At 42.4% G+C, this 14697-nt stretch overlaps 3 protein-coding genes across 13 annotated transcripts; 2 read left to right on the plus strand and 1 right to left on the minus strand.

Annotated features, from left to right (window-relative positions):
- The first annotated feature begins 357 nt into the window (after window positions 1-357).
- Window positions 358-5552, plus strand: LOC100120620 (endoplasmic reticulum resident protein 29). 10 transcript variants are annotated; one of them, XR_004344698.1, is made up of 8 exons: window positions 493-650; window positions 1324-1626; window positions 1986-2349; window positions 2636-2741; window positions 2872-3290; window positions 3892-4167; window positions 4240-4638; window positions 4708-5407. XR_004344698.1 is itself a non-coding variant. In XM_032597851.1 (4 exons), the coding sequence occupies exons 2-4, from the start codon at window positions 4045-4047 to the stop codon at window positions 4942-4944; spliced, it is 759 nt and encodes a 252-aa protein (XP_032453742.1). In that variant the 5' UTR covers window positions 2676-2741; window positions 2872-4044; the 3' UTR covers window positions 4945-5552. The 10 variants fall into 10 exon arrangements, 5 of the variants coding, with proteins under 5 accessions (XP_032453742.1, XP_032453744.1, XP_008213379.1 ...); XR_004344699.1 differs by adding an exon at window positions 758-978 and having other exon boundaries at window positions 496-650; window positions 2872-4167; window positions 4708-5545; XR_004344697.1 differs by adding an exon at window positions 758-773 and having other exon boundaries at window positions 499-650; window positions 2872-4167; window positions 4708-5545.
- Window positions 5298-7128, minus strand: LOC100120568 (ran-specific GTPase-activating protein). Of its 2 annotated transcripts, none has more exons than XM_001604147.3 (4): window positions 6909-7128; window positions 6453-6619; window positions 6087-6373; window positions 5298-6017 (listed from the first exon to the last, which is right to left on the minus strand). In XM_001604147.3, the coding sequence occupies exons 1-4, from the start codon at window positions 6921-6923 to the stop codon at window positions 5725-5727; spliced, it is 762 nt and encodes a 253-aa protein (XP_001604197.1). In that variant the 5' UTR covers window positions 6924-7128; the 3' UTR covers window positions 5298-5724. The 2 variants fall into 2 exon arrangements, with proteins under 2 accessions (XP_001604197.1, XP_008213381.1); XM_008215159.4 differs by having other exon boundaries at window positions 6696-7073.
- A 376-nt stretch (window positions 7129-7504) lies between these two features.
- LOC100117237 (serine/threonine-protein phosphatase alpha-2 isoform) lies at window positions 7505-14085 on the plus strand. Its single transcript, XM_001602688.6, has 5 exons — window positions 7505-8335; window positions 8978-9109; window positions 9193-9423; window positions 9500-9828; window positions 9906-14085. The coding sequence occupies exons 1-5, from the start codon at window positions 8281-8283 to the stop codon at window positions 10143-10145; spliced, it is 987 nt and encodes a 328-aa protein (XP_001602738.1). The 5' UTR covers window positions 7505-8280; the 3' UTR covers window positions 10146-14085.
- The last annotated feature ends 612 nt before the right edge of the window (window positions 14086-14697 follow it).

Below are 14697 nucleotides of genomic sequence, written 5' to 3' on the forward strand. Positions count from 1 at the left end.
TACGCTATATAATACACCTATCGAATGCGCGGCAATTAACGGCCGTGTTTGTTGTCTTTTATTTTTCGTTCCTCCGCGCTGTCGTCTATCCGCATCTGTATACAGCAGACGACAGAATCTCGCTTTCACTTTTCTCTCTTTCTCCCTCTCTTATATATAACAACTCTCTCGACGAGAGCCGTCGTATACACGTCTGTTACTACTACTTCCTACAGATTGCGTAATCAGCTCGCGGGAGATATCTCGTGTCGAAAAAGCAGTACTTGCATATACATGAGCGGCGGCTCTTCGTGTGTGTGTGTGTGTGTGTGTGTATACCTACTACTTCAGCAGCGTGTGATATCCATACACCGCATTTGAAATAAGCGACGGGACACGGCTCGCTCGGCGGGCAAAACAAATAACACGAGAGAGTCGTTGAAATTGTTAGGTGCAAGCGAGGACTTAGAGGAGGAGAAAAATCGTGCGGTTGATGCAGTGAGAGAGAGGAGTGTAGTGTACAGCCGGTTCGGGGCAGCGTCAGTAGGTATTATAGACCGAGTCAAGCGCGCACGCATATCAAGCTATACTCTCTCCAACTTGTGCTACTGCTGCTCAACTACTATACTGCTCGGAGAGAGTCGAGGGCTTTCGTAACGCCGGCTAGAATCGTATGTTGCTGTTTTTTTAATACTTTTATTAGTTATTTTGTAACATTCTTTTTTAAATTTCGATTTTTTATTGGGCCTACTTGGCATGCGCTTACGGATGACGACAGATCGATGCGAGAATAGGTAAAGAATTTAAATCGGTTTTAAAGTATGCCTTATATTGCGATGTTGATTGTATTAACGAGGAAAATCATTAATTTCGGCGGTGAGAATTGGATGAATTATTAATAAGAGTTTCAGTCTCCATCATCGTTGGATTGTATAAAATTTATAATTCTTTTAACGCGGTATCGAATCAGTCTGGATCGAACATCCGCAGCGATAGGCCGTAAGTACAAGTATATTGCGATATCTTTAAAAATCCGTTCCGAAATTTCCAGGAAAAATAATTAGCCCAAGTCACCGGATACAATCGATTCCGCAAGAAAACGTTCAACGTCGCCGACTTGCACCGAGCTCACGTTACACATATTTCCATACACGCTATAATTTCGCGCAAAATATGAAATGCATATCGTCAATAGACTGTCACATATGCGTGTGTATATATTCAAAAGTATTTTGCGCCAATGCAAATGCGAATGTTAATTCAAAAGTCGCGCAAGAAGTCGACGTAGGAACTTGAGTAGAGGACGAGCAAAAAATCATCCGGAAGGTAAAAACATTGTTGCAGGTCGAAGCTGGTGCACATTATGAGAGCAAACATGAAGCTCGGCCACGACGTAAGCGAATCAAAGTCCCGATGGCCGGAGATAACGGACGATCTTCTGGAGGAGCTCGAGTCCTGGGGAATCGAACGGTCTCTCGGTAAAATACCGGCCGAGCAACTGGCCATATTCGCGCACAGTTGCTACTACGACAAGAGCGCGACCCTCAAGTGCATGGATACCTACTACAGGATGCGACGCGATGTGCCGGATTTTTTTAAGAAGAGGGACGTGCTGCTCGATCATCACCAGCAGAACTTGAAAGTCGTGTAAGTTTCTTTTTCTAATTTTTCTACAATTTTCAAATGAGATAACTATTGAATCGCGGAAGAAGGATCCATCAATTGCATTAATTGTTAATCTATTCGTTAAAAATTCACGAGTACAACGTCTTATCAATTTACTATCTTCAGCGAAGGGAAATGAATCTTAGAGTATACTAGACTAGAAAGTTGGTTGGAATAATTAATTTATAGTAAAAGTGACTGTAACGATCCCATTCGATTTGTTTTAATCCTAAAAATACATAGCACTGAAAAGAACCCAGTAAAAACGACTGCATCGTCAAATCGCCCAGCCTGCAATTTTGACGAAACTTATCGCTACTACAAAATTTATAATGCTATAGCTACTACATCGAGCTTCCAAAACCGAGCCCGGAAGGCTACCGCATAATCTACCACGGCCTGCGGAACTACAATTCCTCGAGTTACATGCTCAACGACGCGGTAGCGGCTCTCCTGATGACGGTCGACTCGAACCTCTACACCGAGGGCTGCGTCCCCGGCCACGTCTTCCTCTTCGACATGCGAGGCGTCCGTCCTGGTCACCTTCTGCGCGTCTCCATTACCAACCTCCGTCGGTTCTTCGAATATCTCCAGGAAGCCATGCCGATCCGGCTCAAGGCCATCCACGTGCTCAACTGCGTCTGGTTCATGGACAAGGTTCTCTCGCTCGTCAGACCCTTCATGAAGAAGGAGCTCTTTGACATCGTAAGTTTTTATTTATGCGAATAATATATCCAAGCACGACGTTGTGTACACATGTCGCGCTAGCGCGTGTGTATACACGATGCAGCGGCTCTCTCGGATATACTCTATATCGATTACCTATATCTCGATATCAGTGTCTGACCGAATTTTTAGTCCTTCTTTTATTAGACACACACGTCGAGCATCGCAGGGGAGGGCTGAGATTTATTATAAACTGGCCTCGATTTTCATTTCATGTTATTATTCTTATTATTATACTCTTTCTTGTTATTATCTCTTTCTACAGCTGCACTTGCACACCGGCGACGTATCCGACGTTTATCAGTACATTCCACCCGAGTGTCTTCCAAAAGACTTTGGCGGCAGACTCGACGACGTCGAGACGCTTCACGGTATGCTGCTCGCTCACGCGATTTTTATATTTCACCTACCTATACATACTGTTCTTTTGTGACAAATTTTTTATTTCTCCCCCCCCCCCCCCCCCCCCCGCCACAACCACACACTCGCACGCAAAAACAGCGGAGCAGTGCCAAAAGCTCGTTCAACTGCGAAGCTACTTCCTGGAGGAGGAGCAACTGTTTCGGGGCTACCAGAGTGTATCCTCGAGGAAATCGACGGCCGCTTGCGCCGGTACCGAGGGCAACGTCAACGGAAGGTCGGACGAGGACGCAGCCGGGGAAGACGCTGGCTGATATGATAATTATCATGGAAATTCAAAATCGCGCGCGCATATTCAACTTCGCGCGATAATGAGCTTCCGCATCGCATGTACATACCGCGATCGTCGTAATTTTGTATTATAAAATATAATTACCAGCTGTATACTTTATTGTTTCATTTTTCTTTACGGCGATATACCGCTGTCGCTGTACGCAGATGAAAAAAAAAAGATAAATAAAAAAAGCGTCGACGCGTAAAACGTCCGTTTACGTAATCTGGTAATTGCTGATATGAGTTTCATAAAGCCTGTGTTTAGAGAGTGCGAGAATGCATATAACCGTCGTCGTGTGCTTTTACGTAACTGTCTCTCTCGTGCGCGCGAATATAATCGAATAGACTGCAAAAACGTCGCTAATACAATAAGTCGATATCATCAACTCATGCAGTAGTAGTAGTGCGTATAGTAAATTTTCGTTGCACCGTCCGACCATGCCGGGGTATCACTACTCGGGGGTTGATGCGATGGTGGTGGTGGTGGTCGTGGTGGTGGTGTAGTATATATACCGGCGCTCGTTTTTATTCGTCCGTTTTCGTCCTGGTCGTGGCCGCCTCTGATTCGAGGCTTCTCGCGCAAACTCCATTTACGTGTTTGACTACCGGCCGGAGACAGACGGAGCGAGAGAGAGAGAGAGAGAGAGAGAGAGAGAGAGAGAGAGAGAGAGAGAGAGAGAGAGAGTAAGAGCTTTTGCGGCGTCCTTCGCTTTTTTAGGTTAGTGCTGGGATATAATCTGTTGCCCTGCTTGCATCGCTTCCCTTTGTGCCTTGTTCCTTACTGTCGGGCGATTCCTTAAACATTTTTACTACGATTCATATGTACAGTCGTGACGAGGAGCAGAGGATTTTTACTTAACGCCTGTATACAAGTTAGCGCCGAAGGTCCTAACGACGAGAGTCAACACGGCCACACACATAGGTGGGAGTCGATGCACCTTCGAAGCGTTTAAAACTGAGCGAGGTAACATATAGTCTGCAATGATGCGTCGAGTCTTTCTGACCATCATCTCCGCCCTCGTGGCCTTCTGTACCGAGATGGAGTTTTCCGCCGCCGATGACTGCAGGGCTTGCGTCCAGCTCAACTCTTTCTCGTTCGACAAGGTACTTCCCTCCTTTCTTACAACTGCTTGATAGTCGCTGTTTAATTATTCCGAATAAAAATGTTCATCTCAGGTCATTCCAAAATTCAAAGCAGCCGTCGTCAAGTTCGACGTGGCTTTTCCCTACGGCGAGAAACACGAGGAATTTTCCAAAGTAGCCATGAGCAGCCGAGACTCGATAGACCTTCTGGTAGCCGAAGTCGGTGTCAAGGACTTCGGCAACAAGGACAACTCGGAACTGGCTCAGCGATACGGTGTAAGCAAGGACGACTACCCGGTCGTTCTGCTTTTCATACAGGGAAAGACTGAGCCTTACAAATTCGTCGCTGAGACCGACGCCGACTTCACCGCTGACAATATCAAGAGATTCGTTAAAAAGAAGTCTGGAGTGTACCTGGGACTGCCCGGTTGTGTCGAGAAGCTGGACAGACTAGCCGAGGAGTTTAGGACTTCTAGTGAGAAGGACAGACAGGTGAGTTGCTGTACTTGAAAGAAAAAAAACATCGAGTTAATTCGTGCTAAATTATATATTGGTTTCTAGGAAATTTTGAACAAGGCAAAGGTGTTTGAGGATACTCTACCGGAGGAACATCGTCCAGCAGCTAAGGTCTACGTGAAAACTATGGAGAGAATAATGGAACGAGGCGACGTGTTCGTTCAGACCGAGCACACGAGAATCGAGGGCCTACTGAAGGGAAAATTGTCGAGCGACAAGAAGCGAACAATGGAGGAGAGAAGGAACATTTTGCAGTCTTTCACGCACAGAGATGAACTATAATAAATATAGAAAGAAACTAGCTGCGGAGAGCACAGACACGTTCGATCGGAGTTTAAGTTTTATACCTAGTAATTAGCATTTTTCTCTGGACAAGTTTGCGCGAATCAAATTTCCAGGACCAAACGCCAGCAGTTCGTTGTTGAAATGTTATTTTAAGCACGTTTGAGCGTAGCTCTAGACCGGGATTTGCAGTCGTTGTTACACGCGCTCAAAGCTCCTTCGAAACGAATCGCCTAAATTTTTACACGTTAAAGTTTTAAGGTTCCTAATTTGTACCATTTTCTCTAAAGCGGACAAAAAGAAAAAAATAATAACAATGATTTAGCGGGATACTACCATGAAAAGTCAGACAATTTTACAAAGTATTATCGCATTTATTATTTCTTACTTTTATCATTTTACAATGTAGTATGCTTTAATTCAGCAATCACTAGCCACTGAAGATTCTACGTTCATCATACTGCATATTTTGTTTTAAAAATTACATATATCATGTACAACATCGGTATAAATATCGTTCTTACATATAAAATTAATGAATCAATACTTAAACTTGTTACGAAACTGACAATTTTTATGCAATAAAAAAATTCTTTTGGTACTAGGAATTTCATTTACCGATTTATTTCATTCTAAAATTCTGTTTTGCGTTTTCACCTCGAATTTCATTCTGTTTTTTACATTGTGCGCATGAACAGGAATGTTATTGTTATTCCACCAAAAAGTGGAGTTGCAGTTACTTTGCGGTATCATTAGTCATTATTTACTCTAAGATAACACTTACTCTTGTTCCGTAACTTTTAAATTCGTGAGATCTTTTGTCATGTCCTCAGTGGCCTTTGTAACTTCCGAGCTGGTACTCTTTTCTTCTTTGGAATGTTTTTTATCATCGATGTTTGAACTCGTTGGGGACGCCTTTTCTTTGTCTTGTGTTTTGGAGTCAGCTTCCTCTTCGCTATCAGAGCAGCTTGCTTCGCTCTCTTGATCCGAGTCTGGCTTGCCAATGTAGGCTTCACACTCAGACTCTACTATCTTCTTTGCTTTTTCAAATGCCTCTTTCCACAGCTTTGCATCTGCAAATAAATGAATGAGTAAGAAATCATTCGCAAGAATGAATCTTATGAAAAACCAAGCATACTTACTCTCAACATTGGCAAATTTAATTGCGAGTAACTGTGGTTTTGGCTGTTCATCGGCAAAATCTGCAAGAGCGCTCCAAACCCAGGCACGGTCACTTCCACAGTTAGGGTTTAATTCCATGTAAGGCCAAACAAAGTGATTTGCACAAATTTTTAAAGTCTTGTCCCGTCTCATCACAACTCTGACAGTATTTTTCGTTTTGTGCCTCAGCAGTTTAGCCTCTCCTGTTCCTCTCTCCTTCCATTCTGCTGGAGTATCGCTTGTGTCGTAACGATACAGCTTTGCCCTCCTGCAGTTATAGAATAGAAATCAATCATGGAATCTGGATACAAGAACTTTACGTGATTTGCGACCAACGTCAAACGTACAGCTTTATCAGCTCTTGCTCTTCCTCCTCATTTGTGGATACTTCAACTATGGGTAGCTGAATAACTGGCTCAAAGTGAGGTTCTATTGGGGGCGAATTAGGAGGAGATTCCTCCAGTGTGACACTGGGCTCAGCACTGCCATTCTCGGTGGCCAACTTTCCATTTAACTGTAGCAAAAAGTAAACAATGAAAAATGTTCAGTCTGTCAACAATTTATAATAAGTTGACAACATTGATTCGCACAAAGTTCACACTCTGCATGCACCGATAACATCGAACAAAGAAGCGAACAATGCGAGAATAACAAAGAAATTTCAATTTGAAAACGTATAATCGCGTATCTCATATAGTCGGTGCGAGCAAAAAACACAGTAACCTATGGAGCGCGAGCATCTCGCGGAGGCAAAATAAATATAGGCTAAGTAATGATTAACAGCTCAAACGTCCGATACTCACTCCCGATTCCGGCATTTTACTGTTGAAATCCCAGCTTGAACTTTAATAAAAAACAGTTGACAGGCAACTGATTGGCTGCAATATACACCGCGCGTATACAGATACACACAACGGCTTTCGCAAGTAGGTATGTATGTTGAACAAAGCTAGTCTAACGAACTCGCGGAATTCGTATATATATATAGCGATAGCCAAACGGAAGAGGGGAAAACGAATACGCGCTCTAAGCGGCTGAAGTTGGCCAAAGGCCGAGTTCAAATCGAACACTCGAAGATTTGAATGAGTTTCGGACAAGTTTCCAGCTCTCGGTTATTCCAGCTAGATTTTTGGTTGACCAATTCAAAAGTGCATTTCTACTCTTTCTCAAGAATAAGCAGACAAGCAAAAATAACACGATCGAGTATTTACGGTGCGCAGACGTTAAAAATTCGCAAACCTAGTACAGTCTGAAGTTGATCAAGTTAGAAAGCAGGAACCGGATCGCGGAACGATTTTCACAGCCGCGCGCACCGCGAGATAACGCGAGGATTCGAGGAAAGGGCGCAGGCGCGCGTTCCCGCGTAGATGCCGCGGCGGTATGCGTATGTACCTATATGCATATAGTATATGTAGCGCAGAAGAGGTGTAGTAGTCGTAGTAGAGGCGTAGTGGCGTAGACGAGCTTGAGCAGCAGAACGGTGGAGTGCGGACTGCGTGCGAGAGAGAGAGAGGCCACGAGTGTGCTTGTGTGTCCGGGGCGGCCATTGCGGGTACCTTGTGTCTTGTGGAGCAGCAGCGGAGAGAGAGAGATCGTGCAGCGACAGCGGCGTTGTGGCTGCTTCGACGAAGTACACCGTTGGCTCGAGCTTGGCGCGCGCGCGCTCGTGTGTACTGCAAGAGATAAGCTGGCCCCTGCTGGAGTAGCGTAGTTGTAGCCTCATTTTATCGAGTGCCGTCTGTGTGTGGAGCCTCTTCCTTCGATTGACGTCGTCGTGCGGAGAGCGAGAGAGAGAGAGAGAGAGAGAGACAGACAGAGAGATTGGAGTTTGGTAGTGTACGCGAATCGGCCATCACGCATCCGCCGCCGCCACGAGGGACTCCGAGAAGTTACATTACACACACGGATAGAGAGAGCGAGAGGGAGAGAGAGACCAAGCCCAGCATCATCGCAGTGTAGAGGCAGCAGCAAGTAGCCCCGTTTTTTCGCGCGCGCGCGCTCTCCTCTCTCCCCCCCGTTTTGTGTGCGTGTGCGTGTGCGTGTGCGTGCGAGGCCAGGAGTGTGCAGTGCACTTGCTCCTAAACGAGTTTTCTCCTCTCTCACGCTCCGTCTTCTTCAACTGTCCGTGGGACAGTCGTACAGACAAGCACCAAGTGAAAACAACACACCGGCCCCATGTCTGAACTCGAGAAGCTCAACATCGACAACATAATCGCGCGACTCTTGGAAGGTGAGTAGCCAGCCAGCCAGTCTCCTTCCCCTCGTACTCATACTCGTGCATACCTATATATGCGCAACTCCAATTTCCCGTACAAGTAGTACTCGTCGCTCGTTGCTGCAATGTCGTAGAGAGATCATTTCCACTATATACGCGAGAGTCTAAGCACACGCGCTCCATCTTTATCTCCCTCCCACTCCCCATCGCAGCACCAGGCCACAACTGCCAACTGCGAACGCCGCGACCGACTCTCCTCCCGAATTCTCACTCTCCGATGCTCTCTCGTGTCCGTCGCATCGCCGAAACGTGTCAAGGGCACGATCGGCCCTTGAACACACTTTACTACCTTCCGATGCCCCGACCTAACCAAGAGGACGAGCCACTGACTTACGCAATTTCCTCCTCTCCGACTCCGACTCTTCCCCTCGCCATCTCGGACGGGGGTTATAAATTTAGGCGGACGAGTCATGCGTCTCTTCTGCTTCTTCTTCTTCTGGCGATGCCTATACACCTACTACTCTACCTTTCTTTGCAGCAGCTTGTTTACACTTTGCGCTCAGAACCGATTACAACTGCCTGCCCAGTTCAATAGTCCTTGATGCTGCTGCTCTCGTTACCAATGCATATAGAACAAACAATGTTTAACCATTTCAGTGAGAGGAGCGCGACCAGGCAAAAATGTTCAGTTAACAGAGGGAGAGATTCGAGGACTGTGCCTCAAGTCCCGTGAAATTTTTCTATCGCAGCCCATTCTTCTGGAACTCGAGGCACCCCTCAAGATATGCGGTGAGCTCTACTACTGGATGACTCAGAGTGCTCTGTGTGCGTGTGTGTGTGTGTGCTTTTGTTTACGCATATTCTCTTTGTAGGTGACATTCATGGACAATACTATGACCTGCTCCGACTCTTTGAGTATGGAAGCTTTCCTCCAGAGAGCAATTACCTCTTCCTAGGTGATTACGTAGACAGAGGAAAGCAGTCGTTAGAAACCATTTGCCTCCTCCTCGCCTACAAGATCAAGTACCCAGAGAATTTCTTCCTGCTCAGAGGAAATCATGAGTGTGCATCCATCAACAGGATATACGGTTTCTACGATGAATGTAAGCCATTTCAATCTCTGTCCAACGGTCATGCAAAGCAGAACTCAATTTACAATGATTGATAAATTTTCCGCAGGCAAACGTCGTTACAACATCAAATTGTGGAAAACCTTCACAGACTGCTTCAACTGCTTGCCAGTTGCGGCGATCGTGGACGAGAAAATTTTCTGCTGTCATGGCGGCTTGAGTCCCGATCTCCAGAGTATGGAACAGATCAGGCGCATTATGCGACCCACCGACGTTCCCGATCAGGGCCTTCTTTGCGATCTGCTCTGGTCGGATCCAGACAAAGACACGATGGGCTGGGGCGAAAACGATCGTGGTGTCTCCTTCACGTTTGGTGCCGAAGTCGTGGCCAAATTCCTTCACAAACATGATTTTGACCTTATTTGTCGTGCGCATCAGGTACATAACAATTTCAAAAACGCATAACATATCCATAAGCTTTGCAATTGACTGATTTTCATGTTCTTTTCGTACAGGTTGTCGAGGATGGCTACGAGTTCTTTGCTAAGCGACAGTTGGTGACGTTGTTCTCGGCGCCTAACTACTGTGGCGAGTTCGACAACGCAGGCGCCATGATGTCCGTGGACGATACGCTCATGTGCAGTTTCCAGATCCTGAAGCCCGCTGACAAGAGGAAATTCACGTATGGTGGCCTGAACGCTGGGCGGCCAGTCACGCCGCCACGCGGCGCCAACAACAAGAACAAAAAGAAGTGAAACGACCGAGTAGATATTGTTCGAACGCGACACTTAGGATCTTAAGATCTCTCTCTCTCTCTCCCCCTGACTCCTCCCAGCCCCAGCCAAGAAATTCCATCATCCTTTAAGACTCTTAAGTCCTTGTAAGAAAGAGTAATTAAAAGTCTACTACTACAAAGTACATTCATAAAAGAAAATAATGATGATAACAAAAACGCAAAACAAACACCTGCGCGAAGCCATCCATGAAAGCAATGATATAAATGCAGAAATCACTTCTGGATATAAGCATCATTGTAATCGTATTTTAGAGCTTTGGCAAATGTTTTTGACATAAATATTTTAATCTTTGATTCGCATCATCGTCTAAATGAGCAAGAAACCCGACGCGACGTCGACGTTATCAATCGAGAAGCTTTTTTATTTTTTTGCATGTTCGAGTAGGTGGCCTTCAGGAAGCGCAATGATTGAAATGTGTGGCGGCGACATGTGTTTATTATATATATATACGCGCGCGTTCAAGAGACGCTAAGCAAAAAACGGAGATTCGAAAAGCCAGGAGGCTCTTGTATAGTTGTTATCTATTCTAAAGTAGCGTATTAATTCATTTTAGTCGGACAACAAAAAATTCGAGGAAAAGATTACGAGCGCTTTGAGTAAAAGACGTTTCCTTTGGACATAACTATATAGATGTAATATGTAGTCTCTCGATGTCGCTCGTGAACAAAGGGAAAGCATGCGGCGGCGGCTATATGTATAGGTGCTCGCTCTCGCCGTTTCTTTGTAGTCTCGAAACGATCGAGTCCTTATTTTTTTGCTATTATCGCGCAAAAACGTAGATGTCATTGTAACTCTTCTGAATATCACCTGCCCGAAGCTCTATTCTTTTACTCACATACACACAACACAGAAATATACACGGAAACATAGGCATAAACTTGCGAATGCAAAAGGAAAAAAATATTCCGCGGCAGCGGTGTTACTCTGCACAGCCGCGATGCGCCCAATGCCAACAATGAGCGTGCCTGTTATTTTTTTCGGTTGTAATTGATATATAAATATACACATTTAAACATAAATCTGATTTAAAAAAAAAAATAATGAAAAGACCACTTGAATACAGCTTTCTCGAATTCTCCTGATAAATTTCTTTTTTATACAAACAAAACTGAATTCAACATATTACAACATATTTCAAAATATTACTCCAAAAATTATGATTCATAGTTACGCTGATGCAAGGTCTTCGTCAATGTAGTCAGAGAGACCAATATAGAATTAACGTAAACTGATTGAAGTAAAACAAAACAACTCGAGACACTTTTTCCCCGGAACGTAATAAGAAAAGGTTGAGATCGTTGTAGGCTAAAAAATGTATTAGTGAAGGATTAATTATATTATATACATACACACACATATATATATATATATATATATATATATAATAAATATATATATATATATATAAATATATATATTAAAAGAGTCATCACAAAATATCTAACGTTTGCGCGTTGAGGCAAAGAAGGTCCAGGCAAACTGTGTTAAAGTGCTTTCAAACGAGCGCAAAGTCGAGAATAATAATACATTTCACGTTCGCTCGTTTGAAATGAACTTTGCCGTGAGCCCTTTGAGAATGCGTTTCGACGAGATTCAGAATACACTTGTTACCGACGATCCACTATACAATTCTCGCGTCTATTTTTATCAGAAATAACAATGATGATTTTTTAATTCGAATAAATTATTCAAGGTTATTCGAGGATACCCCAACTGGATCGTCCGTAACAAAAGATTTGACCTATATACCAGTAATGTACGGGGTTCAAAAATAGTGAAAAATCACGAGAGTTATTAAACAGCTGAAGAATGTAGTAAATCTCAAGGTCCGTGCGAGCGAACACTTTATCATCATCCTTATCTCATCTACAAGAAAAAAAATTGCAACATACATATATACATACACCTCATCATTCATCGTTCCACGTTCGCAGGCTAATGTGTCGTTCTGTCATCGGAGAAGTATAATATAACGTTCATTCCCATCGTCGTCTCTATACACGTTTCGTATATTCAAAAGATAGTCTAAACCCCCTTGAAAATGAAGAAAACAAGACATGAGCACTTACGTTTTCCTTGAGCACAGTATAACAAGTAGTTTCATTAATACTGACGCCGTTGTATTGACAGGAGAAATAACGAGGAAATATGTGAACGACTAGTAACGACTTATTATAGGGGCATGAAAAAAAAAACATTAATTAGACAAGCGCTCCCAATCATTGTACATTTATTTTTTTTCTAAATAAAATTTCATCTCAAAACCTACCCTGTCATTTATTCATTCTCCAAGCGTCATATCGAATTGAAAATTTTTGTTTCTGAAAATTTCTAAAACAAAAGAATGAAAAGTTCTTTCTGCGTATACTTTGTGTCTACTCAACAATGCTTGCAAACACATGCTTCTTTTCAGTATTATACAAAAGAGTCAATCGCAGACGAATGGCTGAAAAAAAACAGATTTTTTATTATAATTTTCTATTGTCGAAGCCATTCATCTGCGACTGCGAATTTTTTTACAACTGCTGCGCATCTAAAAATATATTTTTATCTATACATATTTTATTGTCAAAAAAAAAGTCACTTTGATTTTCATACGCAAAATGATACTTGTTATAATTCTTCACACATACGTCACGTAATACATATACGCATATATATACAAGAGATTGCTGCTGCACTGATTTTGCGCATGATAGAAGCTCCCAAACTGGCGCGTAGTAAGATACTGCAATATTAAACGATTAAAAAAAAACACGCACCAATAGTGATTTCCGTGTAAGTAGTTGCGCATCAGGGGGTGATAGCGACTGACTTCATCTTCCGTCGAAGCGAGATGGGAGCTTGCGGATTTTCGCTTTCGATTTTCGTATATATTCACCCACACACACACACACACAAGCAATAATAAACAAAAAAAAAATAGAACCGAGCGAAACTATACAATATATTCAACGTGGATAATACAGGGAGAGCGAAAAGAAGAAATATAATAAAAAAGCAAGTATACATGCACACGGATAGCCTTTGATTGTCGTGTAAAAAAGCACAGATTTTTCGTTATTTGTACAATTGCGTGTATGTATCGTTGACTATAGACAAGATGACCCATATAGGTATAGATTAGGCTAGTGTAGGCACTGCATTATATATTATATGTCGTTTTACAAATCTAAGTTGCACGTAATTGCTGAGCAAATATATTTCGAAATTGTTTTTGCCAAACGAGCAAATGCATAACGCTTAAAAGCAGTATCACACACATGCACATTTATGTGTTTAGTTTTAAGCGATAAAGAACAAAACATGTATACTCAACAATTTACTATCTCACACTTCTATTTCTCTCTATCCTTATCTCAGAGCTTTTTTACGCCGAGTGTGTAGCCAAAATATAAATGGTCGAAATCAAAATTTCGTTCCTCATACACCAATCGATTATGATATAGACACGTAAAAATATAAATACCATAATTATATATAAATGTAGGCTTCTTTTCTAACGAGATACCTAGTTCTTGTCTTTAAATTTGTAGCTATCAGTGAAAACCAAATATGTAACAGAACAAAAAAAAAATGCAAAAAAAACAAGGTGCAAGAGACGATGGAAGTATGAAATTAATAAAAACGCGTTACTCGATCAAGTGGACAGACAAAAAGGTTGATCTATATATTGCGCGGTGACGTGTGTTACGTTGCAGCGCGCAATGAAACATGTGAGCTGTGCGAAAACTCGAGCAAACGTACTCGACATAATGTGTATTAGGTATATATCGCAAGGAGGACACTTTTTTTGAGAGCACTGGTGTATCGTTGCAAATGTGTTTTATTATTGTATAAGACTTGAGACTGTATGAGAGTGGTGCAGTGAAAAATAAAGGCACTATGGGCATCATCATGGGATCTTTTTATTCTTGTATATTATCACTTTATCGCATTAGATAAAATGTTCTATTTTTTTCATGTGGGAATTTCTTAGTCATCGTGTGAGAAAAATGATACGAAAAATCGATCGTCTACTCGTCGTCATTGGACGTATAGTCAAAGGCGCATTACTGGCACACGATAACGATCTTTGCGACGCGAATTGTAGTACCAGAGCTCTCCGTGAAGATGGCACAGCTGTGCAAGTTCTTGGACTCTTTCAAACTTCGAAGCTATTATATGCTTCCCATCTACCGAAAAATATTTCGAATTCCGAACGAAGCAGTTCAAAATAATTATTGGAAAAAAAACGTCCAGCGATCTGTTTGCGCTTTGTTTGATATAACGAAATGAATGGTTGCAAAATATAAGCAATGATTTAGAGTATGTTGCATTTTCTGGATTATTATGTATTAATCAATGTGCAATGCATTATTTTCAACACTTGATAAGTGTTTTATTTATTTTATAAGTTCTTCTGTGTAATAAATAGTTATAGCATTCAATAATTTTTAAATAGTGCAGATGCAGACTATAGGTATAATGAATATTTTCAAGTATAAAACGCACAGTAATTATTTAATGT

Source organism: Nasonia vitripennis, chromosome 3, assembly GCF_009193385.2.
Source record: "Nasonia vitripennis strain AsymCx chromosome 3, Nvit_psr_1.1, whole genome shotgun sequence".
In the NCBI taxonomy this organism is placed as follows: Eukaryota; Metazoa; Arthropoda; class Insecta; order Hymenoptera; family Pteromalidae; genus Nasonia; species Nasonia vitripennis.